Below are 19,332 nucleotides of genomic sequence, written 5' to 3'. Positions count from 1 at the left end.
AGAGAGAGAGAGAGAGAGAGAGGGAGGGAGGGAGGGAGGGAGGGAGGGAGGGAGGGAATGAGAGAAGATCTTATGTATTCCAGACTGGCCTGAAACTCTATAGAGTAATCTTTAATTTCTGGCTCTCTTGCTTCTGTTACCCAAGTGCTGGAATTGTAGGCAGGCAGCCCTCAGTTTTTGTAGTACTGGTGATAAAACCCAGAGTTTCACATATCTTAGGCCAGCACTCTACCGACTGAAGTATATCCCCAACCCCAAAAAAATTTTTCAGAAGACACAATATTTTTTAAACTTTCTGTGTATGTGCATGGTGCTGGGGATTGAACCCTGGGCCTTGCATATGCTAGGAAAGTACCTTCCACATAGGTACATTCCTAGCAGACCAGACTGGCCTTGAACTCACAGAGATCCATTCTTCTCTGACTCCTGATTTTCTTTCTTTCTTTTTTTTTTTTAAATAATTTATTATTAAATTTACAGCATTCTGCCTGCATGTATGCATGCCTGCCAGCAGAGGGCACCAGATCTCATTATAGATGGTTATGAGCTACCACGAGGTTGCTGGGAATTGAACTCAGGACCTCTGGAAGAGCATGTACACTGTATATTGCTGGCCCACCTGAATCCCATAGTTCACAATCCTTTAAAAGTTTATATTGTGAGTCTGTGTCTGCCATGTTGTTTTAGGCTTCCTGGGGTCAGTTCAACAATTGATATAGATAATAATAAAAAAGAAGAAATGAACTCATAAACTCCTGTTTATGTGAAAACTGCTGTTCTTTGGGCACCATCAATCCTGCTCTTTGAGATCTCTCACTGGCCTGGAACTTAGCAATTAGGCTCAGCTTGGTGGCCAGTGAGCCCCAAGCAGCTGCCTGTTTTCGTCTTCCTGGAGGTGGGATTACAGGTCATTCTGTCTGGCATTTTAAATTTTAAAATTAATTTTTTATTTTTTTTATGGAGGTTCTGTGGATTCAACTGGGGTCCTCAAGTACTCCCCAGTACCTATGCTTGCTTTTCCCCCATCCAAAAGCAATTTTGAGGATCCTTGGTCTTGATGTATGCTCTTCTAAAGGCACTTAAAAACAGTGTACAAATGTTGGGGTGGGGAGGATGGAAACAGATTAGACTCCTGTAGGGAACTGTCAGTAAGTTCTGAGAGGCAAAAACATCTTGGAGCAATATACTGGAGCTACTGCTATATAATAAAGCACTCCAACCCAATTTATAATCCCTCATCTTTTCTAGTCAGGGCAAGTCATCCTTTAGGGCCTCCAGCAAAGATCATAGCGGGTGCGGGGACATCTGTAGACTCCTCTTCTATATGTGACTGTCACCCTGACTGTACACATTCCTCCTTGTGACTTAAGCTTCTGGTGACATGGTGGTTGGGCTTCCAGAGCTTATGTCCTGATAGAGCAGCCCAGGCTGAGGCCACTTTATAGTTTATAACTTTATCTCAGGAATCACACCCAGCACCCCTATTGTTTGAGGCAGTTACTGAGCTGCATGTAAGTTCAAGGGGGAAAGAAAGATACTGACTATCAGTGAGGGAGGGGACATGGGGAATGAGATGTAGACTAGGATGCAGACTGCCACAGATATGAAGAAAAGCCACATTCCTTGTGATAAAATGTGATGGTGAGACCCTCAGTGAGATAAGAGAAATCAAGGCAGGTGGGTTGCAAAAGGGCTGTGAGTTTCCACTTTCAGAGAGTATTATTCTGTCAAGGATGCAAACAGAACGCAGTAGACTAACCCCTGGTGATGGTGATCAGATCCACCTCGTGTTGCAAATCTGATGCAGCTATTGCATCTAGAGCGATGTGCTTCTCCTGTCACTTCCCTTCACTTGTGGATCACTGTCACACCACCACTGCTGTCATAATTCTTGGTCTTTTCATTATCCATACTGGTGGTACTTTGTGTCTTAGTCCCTTAATCATGCTATCTTCAGATGATCCTGTCCTTCATGTATCCTTTTGTGCTCAGTGCTACTTGACTGTTTTCCTCTTAAGGATGTCTGTCTTTGAGATCTCATCATTTTTCAGTGCCACAAGAACCTGTAGTCCTTTTTATCCTTCTGCTTTCACCCACCCACTCATGACCTCACTTCACCCCTACCCCACCCTGGCTTAGGTCAGGAGCCCATTACTGAAAAGCAACCCTTTGCAAATGTTCTCCACTTTCTTCCTCTCTCCCTCCTCTTGCAGTCTGCAAGCAAGCCTCAAGCTGCTAAATCTGCCCACACTCAACCACAGCAGCTTCCCTTCGGCATCAGTTTTAGGCTGCAGCCATGTGAGCAGCATCCAAGGGATCCTCCCTGCTGCGTGTCCTCAGGCTTTGCAGGAATGAGGTTTGCTGGAATGAGGAATCAGGTTCAGTCAAGTCACTCCTGTGCCCTTGAGCTGTATGGCCACATCTTCAGGACAGAGGTTACCAACTGCCAGGCTTTAGGTTTTGCTGTACACTTGAGAGAGATAGATGGGGTGACCTGATGTCTTTTGTTACTATATCCCAAGTAATTCAAGTAGTACATATTGTTGGGATTCACACATTCACAATCACACTTCAGGCATGCATGTGTGGCCATACCATACATACAGAACAAACATACATCTTTCAGCTTTTCTTAGGCCAAGATTAGTTTGTTGAAATAGAACATCCTTAATTGAAATCTCTTGTAATACAGCTGTTATAGCTAACCCTTGAATTATGAGCATCCAAAATCTGAAAAAAAAAAAAAATCCCAATAAATTCATCTATGTCACCTTTTTTTTTTTTTTAATGCAGTTTCTGACAGGCTGCATTAATTTTTCCATACACTTGGCTGGGCATTAGCCATGGCAGCAGCTCCTAAGGCTGCAGGCTTCTAGGTCCCTTCCTGCCTTTGCTCTCTGGGCCTGGGCTAGCCCACTGTGGCTCATCTGTGACTGCAGCTGTTTGAAAAGTAAGCAATCACCATTGTAGCAACTCTGAGTTTTTGGCACTCACAGCTCTAAAACAGCTGTGGTGGCGGCTAATTATATACATTTTTACCCTGGAGGTTTACAAACTCACTTCTTTACCATCTGTCTGATATTTCTGCTTCATATCTACAATTATATACAGTTTTACTCCTGACATCCACTCACCTGAGTTTACTTCACTTCTTTTTTCAAGTACTCACTTCACCTTTGTGGTGTCTATTCTTCTGCAGTGTCCATCACTTATGTCCCCTGTACTCAGTCCCACATTTTGGAGCTGTATGAGGACATACCATCCACATGTCCTCACGTTGGTGAGCCATACGACGTCCATCATTTCTGTTCCCTGTTCTCAGCCCCAAGTTCGGACGCCATATGTTAGGAGTGGTCTTTGTGGGGCTGCAGTCAGAGTAAGCCAAGAGGCCCTAAGTCCATACCTGAGTGGGGGAGTGTGGGTGAGGGAAAGGCTAGCTATAGATAATAAAGAAAGACAGAGAGACAGAATAAAGGTCAGGAAGGCAGATCAGTCAATACTGAAATGCCATGAGTTTATTTTTCATCCCCTAAAAAGGGGAACATAGTATCGTGTATATGGAACAAACAGACCTTTCTTCCTCACTTATTCTAAGGGTTCAATAACCACACCTTAGCTCCAACTTCTTGTTCTCTAGCCTTGAGGTCAGGAGTAGCCACACCTCAGATTCAGGTCTGTTGTTATTTAGACTAAGACAGCCAAAGCATCCTTACTGTAGTCACACCTTTGATCTTTAGGTCTTGTGACTTGCTGACAGCTTTGGACTCCTCTGCCCTTGTGCCAAGATGGAATGCAGCCACCTTTATGGGCACCCACAGATGGATGGATGGATGGACGGACAGAGAGGAATGGGAGGAAGGGAGGGAGGAAAGGAAGAAAAGAAGGATGGATGTATGGATGGATGGATCGACAGACAGATAGATGGATGGATCTGGTAGCTTCTAGAGCCATGATTTGACATCTGTGAACATACTTTCCATTTCCTTTTCATTTTCTGTATACCCAGCTTTGCTAAAGCATGATTGCCATCTCTTTTCTATTCTTACCACAAAGCAGAAACTCATATATGCAGATTAACCAAAGTTAAAAGAATGTGTTCATTTTCCAGAGTCTTAGAAAAACCAAGAGGTCTTGGAGGCTTTGGGCGGAAAGTGCTGTCACCAAGGCAGACATGTTGCAGTGCGTCACACAGAGCCTTCAGGGGCATTTGGAGGCTTAGAGGCCTCCCTTTGCACCTGGGTCAGTGTCTCTCTCTACAAGACAAGAGGTCTGTCTGGATGAGGCAGTTCACATGGCTTTTCTGGACTTGCATTCTGACTTTGTCACAGAGCACTGCCACCTTCGTAATGGCTCCTGTTTTCCACACTGGTTCAGGCAGCTTCATTTTTTCCATCATGCAAAGGCTCCAGTTCATGTCAGGGGCTATGGAGGACAGGACATTGCTCCTGCCCTTTTGAAACTCACCTTTGCAAAAGGCTGAAAGCTTGCTATAGCACAATAGTTAGACCATAGTGTGGTGAATGGTTGAGAAAGTCAGGCTGTGAGAAAGTCAGGTTGAGAAAGTTAGTCTGACTGTGAAAGTTAGAGTCCTTCATGGGGAAAAAAGATGCTAATAGACAGTTTAGAGTGTACTCTGACTTTTTCGTTTTTGTTTTTGCTTTTTTGAGACAGGTTCTGTCTGTTATGTAGCTCTGGCTGTCCTGGAACTCACTATGTAGACTAATGGACCAGGCTGGCCTCGAATTCACAGAGATCTACTACACAGCTTTTCAGTTTTAGATTGAGTCTCACTGTGTCATTCATGCTGATCTCAAACTTGAGATATTCCTTCCCAGTCCCCAGGGACTGGTATTGCATACAGCACCATGCTTGGTTATAAATTACACTTTTTTCCCCTGTTGTTATTGCTGTTGTCTTAAGATAGTGTCTTACTCTGTACCTCATGTGATGCTCACTGTGATGCTCCTGCCTCATCCTTGTATTGCTGAGATCACAAGTATGTATCACCATGCATGACATAGAGAATATTCTTTTTTATTTTATGTGTGTGGGTATTTACTTTTCCTGTGTGTGTTCTGTGCACCATATGCATGCCTGGTGCCTGCAGAGGCCAGAAGAGGAGGAGGACCTCAGATTCCCTGGAATTGGTGTTAGCAGGCATTTTGTGAGCTACCATATGGATGCTGAAAATTGAACCTGGGTCCTGTAGAAGAGCAGCCAGTCCATATCTCTAGCCCTTAGAAAATATTCTCAAGTGATCAGTTGGACTTTACAGAGTGTTATGGGAGTCACAGAAAAGGACGACATTCCACTTACTAGAAAAAGCCTAGAGACATAGTAACTCTAGGCTACAAATTTTATTATTTCCATATACCTGCCTATGAAACACATGAGAGCATATGAATTAAACAAACAAAGAAAGAAAATCTTACTTTGGAATGATTCCAAATTCCTTTGTTTGTTTGTTGTTTGTGACAAGGACCATATATATAGTCCTGGCTGTCCTGGATCTTGCTATATTAACTAGGCTGGCCTCCAACTCACAGAGATCCTATAGCCTCTGCCTCCCAAGTGCTGGAATTAAAGGCATGTTCCACCACTCCAGCTATACACCAAATGTTTACATGAAGGTATAGATTTTAAGAATTAACCTTCTTCAACTCTGCTTGATGCATGTGTGCTATGCTCCTGATAGCCAGTACATCATCTATCACATATGTGCATGTACTATATAAAGCAGCCCATAACAGCAGCTCATTACAGGAAGGAAGAGGCAAGCACTGACTTGCAGTTTACTCAATATAGGTGAAACAGGCCTGCAGTGTGCCCTGTGCCATTGTCATGAAATTCTATGGCTTCTGTTATTTCTTAGAGTCTTCTATGTATACCTTTATGGGTAAGTATTCACAATCAATAGGCCTGTCACAAAGTTTAGACTGTGAGTCAAGTATGACTTTAAGAAAGAGTTAAGTGGCCAGGCAGTGGTAATGTGCACACCTTTAATCCCTGCGCTCTGAAGACAGAGGTAGGTGGATCTCTGAGTTCCAGGCGAGACTGGTATACAGAGCTAGTTCCAGGACAGCCAAAGCAATACAGAGAAACCCTGTCTCAAAAAACAAAACTCTGTGTGTGTATGTATACATACATATGTACATTTATACTGAAGGACTTTCAAAACCAAAATTACACTTTAAAAATTGTATAGTTAACAGCTTTGATAAATATTTTGCAAGAAGAATGAAATATAGAAACTTTAGATAGCCACATGTTATCTCTTATTTTATATATCTTGGGCGGCTTCTCCACCAACTGACTTGATTATACTTACTAAGGTCTACATTTTTAAATATTAAAAAAAAAAAAAAGTGCCCAGGAGATTCCCCACCAGCTAGGATTTGCCTTTGAGAACCAAAATTACCTACTAGTTCTCCCGGATAATCAGTTTGCAGCAGACTAACTGGCACAGACACAGTGAATGCTCTTGCTCTTGTGATTGTAGCGCCACCTGCTGGAAAGCAGTGTCTCTGCAGGAAAAATAACTGTAAAGTGAAGCATAAGGATCCAAGTTCAATCCCTATAACATACAGAAAAAAAGCTAGGCATGGTGGCACAGACTGGTAAAACCTTGGGGCTCACTGAGCCAGAGAGCCTAGGCTAATCAAGTTCCAGACCAGTGAGAAAGAAACACTGCTTCAAAAAATAATGTGAGTATGGTGGTCCATATCTTTAGTCCCAGCACAAGAGGCAGAGATTAGCCTGCTGTATTAAGACCCTGTCTCAAAACAAAACAGACCAAAATTTTTTTATTATAACTCAGACCATAAAAAGGCCTCAGAAGTGATGATGGAAGTTTTTGTCCCATCTGGTCTCACAGCCACTTTGTCCCAAAGAAACTATGGCTTGAGCTTCTTATTGGCTAGCTTGTCTTAATTATTAACCCATTTCTATTAATCTATATATTGCCACAAGGATGAGGCTTACTTGTAATTAATCCAGCATGTTACTCCTTAGGTACTATGGCGTCTCTTCCAGTCTCCCTCTTCCTTTCCTCTCCCCAGAATTCTCCTGGTCTGGTTGTCCTTCCTAGCTTCCTGTCATCAACCAAATAAGAGAAACATATATAAAGAAGGACATCCCTCATCACAGAAGTTTCCTAAGATAGGCGAAACATGGCCAACATAGATCAGGAAGTATTTTAGCTGTCTAATGTCTATTAAATTTCAATGTATTCCAGTTTTTTATAATGAAAAGTTTTCACATCTGCAATGGCTGAAGTACTGCTCAGAAGAAAAAATCTGGCATACCCAGGAAGTGTAAAAGAGAAGTGAATTAGGAGTCTGGTACAAGGAGCTTGAACAGAAAAGGGTGTAGAGATGGCTCCATGATTAAAACTGCATCCTGCTTGTGCAGAGGGCATGGATTTGCTTCCCACACTTAGAAATGTTAAATAGACAAATTACCAGAGATTTAAAAATATATATATGATGGGAGAGAGTTTTCTGTTAAAATGCCTAGGGATAAATTTAGAAACAACCGCTAAGACAACAATGACTGCTGTGGAAGGAAATGGCTAAGTGAGGAATCATGAAATTGTTTAATCATATGGCATTTTGAACAATTTACATCCATCACCATTTAAGTTCTTCACATGGGCAATCACCTGGTCAGAATTCTTTTTTAGAAAAAGAAGATTCAGAGCTGGGTGTTGGTGGCACATGCCTTTAATCCCAGGGAGGCAGAGGCAGATGGATCTTTGTGAGTTCGAGGCCGGCCTGGTCTACAAAGCGAGTTTCAGGACAGGCTCCAAAACAATACAGAGAAACCCTGTCTCAAAAAACCAAAAAGATAAAAAGAAGAGAGAAAGAAACTTCGGGCAAATTATGTCAAATTATGTAGATGTTTTTGCATTTCCCAAGCCACTGCCTTTCTAGTTAGAGTCTCCTAAGGCTGACTGACTGTGGTAGCTCTTTTTGTGCTTCCCAGATTCCTGGGGGGGGGGGGGAGAACCCAGACACCAGGATGGTCTTGCCTGAATGACAATGTCTTGATCAGGTATTTGTACTCCAGACCCCCAAAGCCCTGTGTGGATTTAAGAAACCCAGTGCTCCTGCATCAGGAACAAGAGTTCTGGAATTTAAAAAGATGTGTTCTCTTTTATCCAGAGGTTCTGTTTTCTCAGAGTATGGGAACCCATAAAAGCAGAACCAAGGACTTTAATAGCCTTCTCTTTTCATTTATATAGTTATTTCAATGGCTTTGTTTTTTATTTGTTTTTGAGATGGGATCATGGAGCCCTGGCTGGCTTTGAACTCATAGAAATCCTTCTGCTTCTGAGTGTTGGGACTAAAGGTATACACCACCTGCCCAGCCTTAAATTATTATAATGGTCTCTTGACTTCTATAATGTTAAGCTGAGATGCTCTGGACTTGGCATTGGTTGTATGATGACTACCACTTCTATGTTTTTCTCTTTGGTTTGCACACAGTAGTGTCCTATTGGGACTGGCCACTCATCTGTTTCATTGTGATGAGACTGGGGAGTCTGGCTTGCATACAGGGTGCAGTGCTCACCAAATCATAACTCCTCCAGGAACTGCATCCCTCAGAGTACTGAGTCAAGTGGCAGTCCACAGAATGGCCATACATCCCCGCTTTCTCTTGGCCCAGCTTGACTGGTCCAGTCAACTTATTTGTTCCAGTAGCACTAACTGTTCTCAACACTATTTGGAGAGTGTCTATAGGCTGATAGGGACATGCCTGGAACAGGGTAATTGTCAGTGTACCTTTAGCTAATACTGGCCCACAGTGGTTTACGAATCTCAGCCACACATCTTTAATGTCCAGCACTAGGGAGGCAGAAGCAGGGGGATTTCTGTGAGTTCAAGGCCAGCCTGGTCTACAGAGTGAGCTCCAGGATAGACAGGGATGAAGAGAGAAAATGTGGCTCTGAGGAAAAAAGAATCACTAATTTCAGATTTACTAAAGTGTAGTCACTCGTGACTAAAGCTTCATTATGATAGAACAACAATTACCCTTTATCCAACTTAATCCTTGTCATGATTTTTCTCATCACTGTAACAAATACCTGGCAAAAAGCAACCTAAGAGAAGAAGGCTTTATTTTGGCTCATGATTTAAGAGGGCATAGTTAATTACTGTGGGGAAGTATGGCTTAGTAACTACTCTGGGCTGTGGCAGTTGGAACCTGAGGCTTCGTGTTCCTCAAGTTAGGACAGTCACAGTGCACAGCCACCTGCCTCCCTTTTTCCCTTTTTATTCAGTCTGAGACTCCCGTCAGTGAGATGGGCAACCATATTTGTAGCGCCCACACTATGATCTGTTTCATGAATCTGGCGAAGGCTTAGAGATTGAAATAAAGAGACAAGATAGCAGGTCATTCATTCAATGGCAATGTTGGAACGCCGAATGCGGTTTTTTGAGGGGATGGAATGGGCTTAAATACTGACTTACAGCACAGTGGAAAATTACAGGAATTTTAGGCTTAGCTGCTCCCCAAGAGGTGTGTGTTGTCACAAGGTGTGTGTTATCAAAACAGGAAGAGTACCAATAACAACTTTGGGGCAAGGAGTTCCGACCAACAGCTTCAGGCTTGCTCAAGGTACCTAGGTACCTCGGGGGTTCATGCAGGGCCCTACATATATTCTGGGTTTTTCCTCTTTGAACTCTCTGGAAACGGCTTGACAGGCATGCCAGGTGTGTCTCCTAGACACCTCCTAGAGGATTCTAAATTCTGCAGTGTTGACAACGATGACTAACCATCACAGTTCTTCATGAAGAATATGTCTTTCCCTCTCTCTTTCTCTCTCTCTCTCTCTTTCTCTCTCTCTGGCATTAAGTGCCAAAAATTTCAGGAGCTGGAGGATGGCTCAGCAGAAGGCCCAAGTTTGATTCCCAGCATCCATGTCAGGTGGCTCACAATCATCAGTAACACAAGCTCCAGGAGATCTAACACTATCTAACACCCTCTTCTGGACTTCACAGGCACCATCATTCACTTGCACATACCTATACAGATACACTTGTATACAAACTTAAAAAAAAAAAAAAAGCTTCATTCTTCGTTGTGTGTTTGTGTACGTACATGCATTCACATTTTTTTAATATTTTTTAATATTTATTTATTTATTCTGTATACAGTATTCTATCTGAATGTCAGATAGAATACAGGTCAGAAGAGGGGAGCAGATCTCATTACAGATGGTTGTGAGCCACCATGTGGTTGCTGGGAATTGAACTCAGGACCTCTGGAATAGCAGTCAATGCTCTTAACCTCTGAGCCATCTTTCCAGCCCCGCATTTGCATTTTTTATGTAAGTGCAGATACATGCCTGCCACAGTATGTGAATGTGTGGAGTTCAGAGAACAATTTCATATATTAGCCCTCACCTTTGCAGTCAGTGGGACCTGGGAGAATGGAGCCACCTTGGAGGTGGACTAAAGTTTCACAATTTATACTCTAAGGGTTAAGAGGAGTCACATGATCAGCAAGTGGCAGTCAGGCCACACATGGCAAAAACATGTTTTTCCATAGAGGCATATAAACACATAACAATAGCCAGTTGTAATGAATAATCTGAAGAAACTCCAACTCCCTCCTATCTGCTACACCTGGGAGGGTCATGAAAACACACTCCAAGAACAATTTTGTGTTTTTGAAGAAATTGAGGTCACAAGACTCTTGCCTTATTTTCTTGGAGTTTTCTCAGAGCATTCAGAATGTCTTCTTAGATGCACTCCTCATACAACTCCATTCCTGGACTGTGTTCTGCCATTCACTTTTCACCTTGTTTGAGTTTCGTTCTCTCTTGTCCCTGCTGCATACACTTGTTTCTCTTGTCCCCCTCTGCATACAATTGTTTCTGTTGTCCCTGCTGCATACACTAGGACAGCTGGCTCACAAGCTTCCCAGAATTCTGTCTTTGCATCCCATCCTGCCATAAGAATGCTTGGATTACCATTGAGTGCTATTGAGTCCAGCTTCTGCACAGGTTCTGTATGGCTCAGGTCCCCATGCTTGCAGTACAAAAGCTTTACCCACTGAACCATCTCCCCAACTCAAATGTTCTTGTATATATATTTTTATTTGGGTTTGTTTGTTTGTATGTATGTTTCTGAAAGATCTCATCTTTTAGGGGGTTGGGGAAGTGAGACAGGGTTTTTCTACATAGATCTGACTGTCCTGGAACTTACTATGTAGACCAGGCTGGCCCTGAACTCAGTGAGATCTACCTGCCTCTGCCTCTGCCTTGAGTGCTGGGATTAAATGTGTGCACCATCACAACTGGTGTTGGGAGTGGTCTTCGTGAGTCTGTACCTGAGTGGGGGAGTGTGGGTAAAGGAAAGGCTAGCTATAGATAATAAAGAAAAACAGAGAGACAGAAGGTCAGGAGGGCAGATCAGTCAATACTGAAATGCCAGGAGTTTATTTCTCACTACTCTTATATACCACAACCAAAAAGAGGAACATAGTATCATATATATGGAACAAACTTTTCTTCCTCACTTATTCTAAGGGTTCAGTAACCACACCTTAGCTCCAACTTCTTGTTCTCTAGCCTTGAGGTCAGGAGTGGCTATACCTCAGATTCAGGTCTGTTGTTATTTAGACTAAGATGGCCGAAACATCCTTCTGTAGCCACACCTTTGACCTTTAGGTCTTGTGACTTATTGACACCTTTGAACTCTGTCATTGTGCCATCTTTATGGGCACCTACAAACTGGCTCATGTAAATTTCTGGTTCTCCTGCCTCTACCTCTGTGTGTGGGGACTACAGATGTGAACCATGGCTTCTAGTTTTTTGTGGCTCTGGGATTGAATGCAGGTTTTCTTGTATGCTCTGGAAGTGCTCTTCCAACAGAGCTGCATCCTACCCTTTTGCAGATTTTATATTAATTTAGATACTGCATTTGGCAATTAGTTGCATATTCTGAGCGAGAAAACCCGCAACTTATTGTCCTCTACACATTGAAATGAAGGCTGAGAGACTAGAACCAGTAGGCCTTCAGGACAGAGTACATAAAATTTCTGTCTTGGTAATAACCACCTCTGTTGTTTCCACTCTCTCCCCAGGAGTCATTGCTCTAGTGGAAGGAACTGCTTTTGACCTGAGAAAGCCAGTGGAGCTTGGAAAACACCTGCAGGATCATCACATCCATGGTTTCGACCACAATTTCTGTCTGAAGGGATCGAAAGAAAAGCATTTTTGTGCAAGGTTGGAAACTTTGTCCTTATTTCCTCTGTAGGGAAGAAGAGACAGCAGTTCTTTCAGGAGCTTTCCCTATGACAGCTTCAACAGCATCTGATAGGAACCAGGGCCAAATACCATATCCCACAGCTTTGTAAAGTCCTGTGCCATCCTCCCCATCCGCACATCCTCCTGATCCCCTACCCAGCTTTCTGGCTTTCCATCTCTGCCTGTCCTGTAAGCCCCTTTCCTGTTCTCATCACTCCTGCCTTCATCAAATGTCTAGAGCTCTTGGGACACTTCTAGTGTGAGGGTCAGAGCTGGAAGCTGTGCTTCTCTTGCAGCTCTAGCCACTCCCACCTCCAGTTTGATAGACAAGTGAGTTCAGACACTCTTCTTATTCAAACCCAGTTCCTAGCATCATGTCATGTTTGGGAGACCTGATCTCTACCCATATACCTAATAACATGCTTGGCAAGAACTAGTCAGTTCATGGCTGTAGACTCAAGGGAGTCTGGGAGAGAGGTAACTCAGACCCTTGATAAAGACAGAAAGGAATCCCCAAATCTCCCTGGAGCTCTAGGAATCATGACTTCTTGGATTCCACCTGTTCAAGATACCTTCCTATTACATACCTATTACTTGAGCTCCTCTTCTAGGCGCCTCTACTCCAGGAGCCCTCCCCATCTTCTCCCCACTGATTCCATTCCTGGGCCCCTTCTTTCCAAACATTTTTCTCTAGCTTCTCGGATAAAAATGTATTTTGCATTTAAAAAATTTTAATTATATTATTATTAATGTGCATTAATTAAAAGGGAGTAGATATCATTCAGAAATTGATTCTCAGGGTCAGTCTTGTACAAGCACTTGTAGTGACTGAGCCATTCCACTAGAGCAACAACATACTTTGTTTGAATGATTTCTTGTGTGATTTGCTCCTAGTAAGACTCTAACACCAGCCTTTTTTTATATCCCCTTGGCAAGAAGTACAAACCCAGGCTGGGTGGCAGTGGTGGTACATGCCTTTAATCCCAACAGAGGCAGAGACAGGTGGATCTCTGTGAGTTCAAGGTCAGTCTGGTCTACATAAGTGAGTTTCAGGCCATCCAGGGCTACAGAGAGGCCCTATCTTGAAAAATGAAAACTAAATGTTTTCAGAGCTCTGTGGCTGGACATGGGAGCACATGCCTCCATCCCAACACTCCAGAAGGAGAAGCAGGTCCATGAGTCCCAGTGCAGCCTGGACCACACCCTTGCGGAATATATCTCAGTAGCAATGGCAGAGTGCTCAAGTACAAGGCCCTGGGTCCTGTTTCCAGCATTATAACAGAATCTCAGGGCCCCAGAATTGCCTCTTTTCAGTCTGACTGTTCCTCCCTGACTCCCATGACTGGTTACCGTGCCCCAGATATGGTACCAAGCCAAGAAGTTGTTTCTAAGGGTTCTCAAAGCCAACAGCTCTTGCCTCTCCTTCCAGAATCTCTATCCTGTTTTTTTGTTTGTTTGTTTGTTTATTTTATTGTGTTTTGTTTTTTGAGATAGGGTTTCCTCTGTATTGCTTTGGAGCCTGTGCTGGAACTTGCTCTGTAGACCAGGCTAGCCTCGAACTTACAAAGATCCACCTCCCTCTGCTAGTGCTGGGACTAAAGGCACTATCTCCCAAATCCTTTTTGTCCCCATTGTGTAGCCAGGTTTGGTTCCTGTCCCAGAGCTGTTTCTTGACCTCTTTTTTCCTCACTCAGATATGACTTGTCTTTATCCCCAGGGTGAGCCATGCTGACAGTGGGCGAGTCCTGGAAGTATACACCACCCAACCTGGCATCCAGTTTTACACAGGCAACTTCCTGGATGGCACTCTGAGGGGCAAGAGTGGAGTGGTCTACCCCAAGCATTCTGCTTTTTGCCTCGAGACTCAGAACTGGCCTGATGCAGTCAATCAGGTAAAGCCACAAGCTAGCTTGTCAGGGTAACATTGATTCAGTGTCACACTGTGGCAGGTCCTAACACTCAAATCATTTGTATAAGTCCATGTTTGAGCTTTTCAAATTATACAACCACAGAAAACCTATAGTTTAGTAATTGTTGTTAAAAAGCAAATTTTGTAGCATCAACATCTTTCCTCAGTGTTTTTCCTTGTCACTTCCCATTCATTTTCTGCACTCCATGGGGGTCAGAGAACTTTCATGGGTCAGTTCTCTTCCTCCATGTGGGTTCCAGTGAGAAAACTCAGGTTGTCAGCCTTGGCCTTAAGCACCTTTCCCCACTGAACCATCTTGCTGGCCCACACCATTCTACCAGACCTTCCAAATCTTTTCTTCCTGTTTGTTCTCTCATCTCCTCTCAACTTGCTTCTTGGAGTATTGCTACTCAAACTATCAGCCATGGGAAGAAGCTTATATGTTACTTCAGAATATAAGTCAAGGTATTGCTTCCTGTAGCCAAGTCTTGCTTTGACAAAGTAGGTTTGGTGCTGTGGTAGATTTTCGTTCGTTTTACTGCAAATCAGTAACACACTGCCCTCATGGGTACCACTTCACAAAGATGGCTTCAGAGCCTAATGCAGAGGCACACTCCTTGTAGCTGTTAGTATAGCCATGATGGCTGGCAAGGTCTAACTGCTGATATCCTTTCACAGCCTCAGTTCCCTTCTGTGCTGCTGGGGCCTGGAGAGGAGTATAACCACACCACCTGGTTCAAGTTCTCTGTTGCTTAAAGAAGACTGAAGATGTGACCTAGTCCGAACCAGGCTGGGTCCCTACTAGCCTGCCTCCCATCCTGGTGTAGACTTAGAAGCATTAAAAGTGACCTGTGTGTTGTCATACAAACTGTAGATGCCATAATCATCAGCTTGAATACTGATTTCCTTTTCCAACAGCTGACTTTGGGCCATGTCTGATAACCAGCTCTGTTAGCTGGCCACATCAGAGGACAAATTAAGTCTACTGCCAGTGCCATCTTCTAAGACCCTAGTGGGGAAGTGGTCCTCAGGACTCTAATGCTATTATAGATAGGCTCCATCTTGCCACTCTGGCTCCATCTAGTTTCTTTACTTCAAGCCTTCCTTTCTTTGATGGGACTTGTTTTTCTGTCTCCTCTTTTATCTCCGAGTACCCTGCAGAAGTGAGCATAACAATTTTAACCCAAACTTGAGTTAAAGCTATGAGAATTCAAATCTCCTCTGTACCTCTGTCTACCTCGGTCAGCCTAAACATTCCTAGGGTCACTGAAGGACAAGCAGGGGTTTGGAGTCTGCTCCATCGAAGCCTTTCTCCTCAGACTTACTTTAGGGGGCATCAAAGGTGACTCAGCAGTGAACACACACTGCTCTCATAGAGGACCAATTTGGTTCCCAGCACCCATATCAGGCTCACTGCCTATAACTCTAGCTCCAGGGGATTGAGTGCCCTCTTCTGGCCTACATACATTGCATATACACAATTAAAAATAAATCTTAAAAATTCATTTTAGAAGCATTAGAATAAATTCATATTTTTTGTTTGTTTTTTTTTTTTTTTTTGTTTTTTGGAGACAGGGTTTCTCTGTAGCTTTGGAGCCTGTCCTGGAACTAGCTCTGTAGACCAGGCTGGCCTCAAACTCACAGAGATCTACCTATACCTATCTCTGCCTCCCAAGTGCTGGGACTAAAGGCATGCACTACCAACACCGGCTAAGTTGAATTATCTTTATGGTGTGACTTAAAACATAACATCCAGCAGAGGTGTTAAAAAGTGTATAGGCATAGAAGACAGGAGATGGATGAGAACACCTCACAACAACAATGCCTACAGGATGACACTCTGCACTAGAAGCAGATGCTATGTAGAGATGTAGAGATGAAATGCATGGAAGCACCTCTTTTCCTCAGTGATCACATCATTGGTGATAGGCTTATGTGCTGATTTTGAAAAAAAAAAAAAAATACTTTGTTATCATCTGCTACAGTCACTTGAAATAAAACCAAAATTTCACCTTTGGGAGATTTGTTCATTCATGTATGTATTTGTGTGTGTGTGCACATGCATGTGCCTGCTAGAGGAGGATTTTGGACATCTTCATTTTCCCTCTCTACTCCATTCCCTTGAATCAGTACCTCTCATTGAACTTGGAGCTTACCCTTTTTCAGCTAGGCTGGCTGCCAGGAAGCCTCACCTGTTTTCCCTGGGGGGCGGGGGTCACTGATGTGCATGACCATGTCCAGCCTGGTTATGTGGATGCTGTAGATCCACTCAGGTGCTAATGCATGCACTGCAATCATGTTTACTCACTGAGCCATGTTCCTAGCCTTCGTCTTCTCACTTCTGATACAAAGGGACAAAATGGCTGCATGTCTATAGGGGAAGACCTAAAGCTGAGATAGGAATTGCATTCTTTTTCTTCTGGCCTGGGGCCTCCAATGATGATGGAGCAGGAGGAAAGGGTGAACAGCAGATGTTCAAGCTGATCAAAGCCCTAAGCAACAAAAGCCAGGAGCCTGGAGCTACAGCCTTGTTCCTCTTCCTTGAGCAGACACACAGGCTGAACACATATATCACTGCTCAGAGCGCCTAACAATCTGTTCTTTGGTCACAATCTTATAGGACCCTCTTAAAATGAAGTTCTTAGTGTTACCATTGTGGGGAGCTGAGCTGTTTCCCCCTCCTAGAGCAGTTGTTCTTAACCTATGGGTCACAATTCCTTTATGAGATAACCTTCATCTTGAACATACATACATACATACATACATATATATATACACATACATACATATACATAATCACATTATGATTAATAACAGCAAAATTACATTCTTTAGTGGCAAGGAAATAACTATGGTTGGGGGCCACCACAACATGAAGAACTTTTAATGGAGGCTCATAAAAGGCCGGAAGTTCCTGAAAGTTGTAAGACTTGCAAGGTCTCTCCAGACTACAGAGGCAGTGTGTTAGTCAGGATTCTCTAGAGTAACAGAATTTAGAAAATGGATCCCTCTCTCTGATACACACACACACACACACACACACACAAAGAATTACATATGTGTGTATATATATGGGATTTATTAGAATGACTTACAGACTGTGGTCCACCTAATCCAACAATGGTTGCCTATGAACAGATGTTCCAAGAATCCAGTAGTTGTTAAATTCACAAGGCTGATGTCTCAATTGGTCTTCAGTAAATACCAGAATCTCAAAAAAGTAGGCTCTAATGTTCATGAAGGAATGGACTTGCTAGTGAGATGAGAGCCAGTGGGCAAAGAGCAAAAGCTTCCTTCTTCCATGTCCTTATATAAGCTTCCAGCAGAAGGCGTGGCCCAGATATATCTAGATTAAAATGCATGTTCCCACCTCAAAGATCTGGATTAGAAATGGACCTTCCTGCTCCAAATTAAGCAAAAATCCCTCACAGTTGTGCCCTCCATGTGGGTTTTAGTTCATTCCAAGTGTAGTCAGCTTGACAGCCGAGAGCAGCCATCACAAGAAGACTCCTGTCAGTCAAGCTAACTGAAAGATGTACAAACGACTCTTTCCTTCCATGACGTTATCATTTAGGACTGAGTGGAACTTGGCAGCAATGCAGCAGCTTTGGTTTACCCATACTCCTGTGGCAGTGGCAGAAACCACACTGGAAGGAAGTCTGGTAAACTCATTAATTCTGGATTTTGGTGGACGACTTAAGTTTAGTCTGTGGTTGGGGCTCTATCTGGGGTGAATAGATATTTATGTCTCCTTAGGAAGAGTTAATGAGACAACAGCCATCTTGCCAGGATTCTCCTCTGTAATTTTTAACTTCATCATAATGGTTGTATATGTGAAGGGATGGTTTCATGATGAAATCCTTGTGAAGAACTAATCCTGGCAGATCTAGGGTCCATGTCTATATCCTTTGATAAGAAGCCCAGTCCTATTGGCACTATACACAAGAAAAAAGAAAAACCATGTTTTTAGGGAGAGGAAAAAAAATCATAATTTATATCTTAGTTACTTTTCAATTGTGTGACAAAGCACCATGACCAAGATAAACTTGTGAAAAGTTTATTGGGGGCTTACAGTTTCAGAGGGTGAGTCATAGCCATAGTGGGAGAGGGGCGTGGCAACTGGCAGGCAGGCATGGTGCCTGAGCAGTAGCTGAGAATTTACATCCTCATCTGTCGGGCGCTATCGCCTTGCCTGCAAGAACGACGCTCAACAACAGGATTCTTCTGCAGCTATGTTTATTGCGCGACTCATTACAGCAAGTTGAGGGAAGACCCCAAGGAGGAAAAAGGGCTCTGCTTATATAGAGGAGCTGTGTCCGTTACTGACAGTTGCAGAAGAGCTGTGTCCGTTACTGACAGGTGCAGCCCGCAACGCTCGTAACGGTCACCCCATGACGTGGATTGCACATCCGCGCCTTGCTGGCTTATGGACAGGAAACCGGCACCATCTTCGGGAATGGCACTCATCCATAAGTAGGAGGCAAAGGATGAGAGGCAGAGAAAGCTAGCTTTTGAAACCTCAAAACACATCCCCAGTAAAATTTCCTCCAATAAGGTCATGAGTCCTAATCCTAAACAATTCCACTAACTGGGAATCACACATTCAAATACATGAGCCTGTGGGGACCATCCTTATTCAAGCCACTACAACTTGTCTTATATAGTACTGATAAATTGGGAGTTTCTGCCCAATTACCACTGGTACATATATATATTTTGGAAGCCTTTTTTTTTTAAATTGTTTTATGTGCATTGGCGTGAAGGTGTCAGATCACCTGGAACTTGAGTTACAGTTGTGAGCTACCATATGGGTGCTGGGAATTGAACTCAGTACAGTGCTCCTAACCTCTGAGCCATCTCTCCAGCCCAAGTTAATACTATTTTACTAGAGGGAAATTTGATAGAATCTATCATTGCAAAATCCATGATCTAGGGCTGGGTGTATTGTCTTAAACCTTTAACCCCAGTAGTCTGGAAGCAGAGTCAAGCAGATCTCAATGCCAGCCTGTTCCTTCTTGGAACATTGACTCCTTCTTGGAATGTGTTTTCGTGCTCCTCCCAGGGGTAGCAGTGAGTTTACTTCAGATTACTCATGATTGCTTGCAGGTGTTATTCAATAAAATGTTTTATGCCTCTATGGAAAAACATGTGGCTCGTCATCATGATTGTA

The 19,332-nt window shown here is 43.2% G+C and overlaps 1 protein-coding gene and 1 pseudogene across 1 annotated transcript in view; one reads left to right on the top strand and one right to left on the bottom strand.

The window, feature by feature from the left end:
* Galm (galactose mutarotase) overlaps positions 1 to 15,328 on the top strand; it is a 51,994-nt gene extending 36,666 nt beyond the window's left edge. Inside the window, exons 5-7 of the mRNA XM_051177874.1 lie at positions 12,091 to 12,232; positions 13,971 to 14,145; positions 14,841 to 15,328. Of these exons, the coding sequence (XP_051033831.1) occupies positions 12,091 to 12,232; positions 13,971 to 14,145; positions 14,841 to 14,918 (395 nt within the window). The 3' untranslated portion in view covers positions 14,919 to 15,328. The remainder of the gene's footprint in view (positions 1 to 12,090; positions 12,233 to 13,970; positions 14,146 to 14,840) is intronic.
* LOC127217022 (alpha-ketoglutarate-dependent dioxygenase alkB homolog 6-like) overlaps positions 1 to 19,332 on the bottom strand; it is a 169,123-nt pseudogene that overhangs the window by 14,576 nt on the left and 135,215 nt on the right.

The sequence above is a fragment of the Phodopus roborovskii genome, unplaced genomic scaffold (genome assembly GCF_943737965.1).
Source record: "Phodopus roborovskii unplaced genomic scaffold, PHOROB, whole genome shotgun sequence".
Taxonomy (NCBI): domain Eukaryota; kingdom Metazoa; phylum Chordata; class Mammalia; order Rodentia; family Cricetidae; genus Phodopus; species Phodopus roborovskii.
The sequence above is the reverse complement of the archived record's forward strand: the minus strand, read 5'-3'. Positions and strand labels throughout refer to the sequence as shown.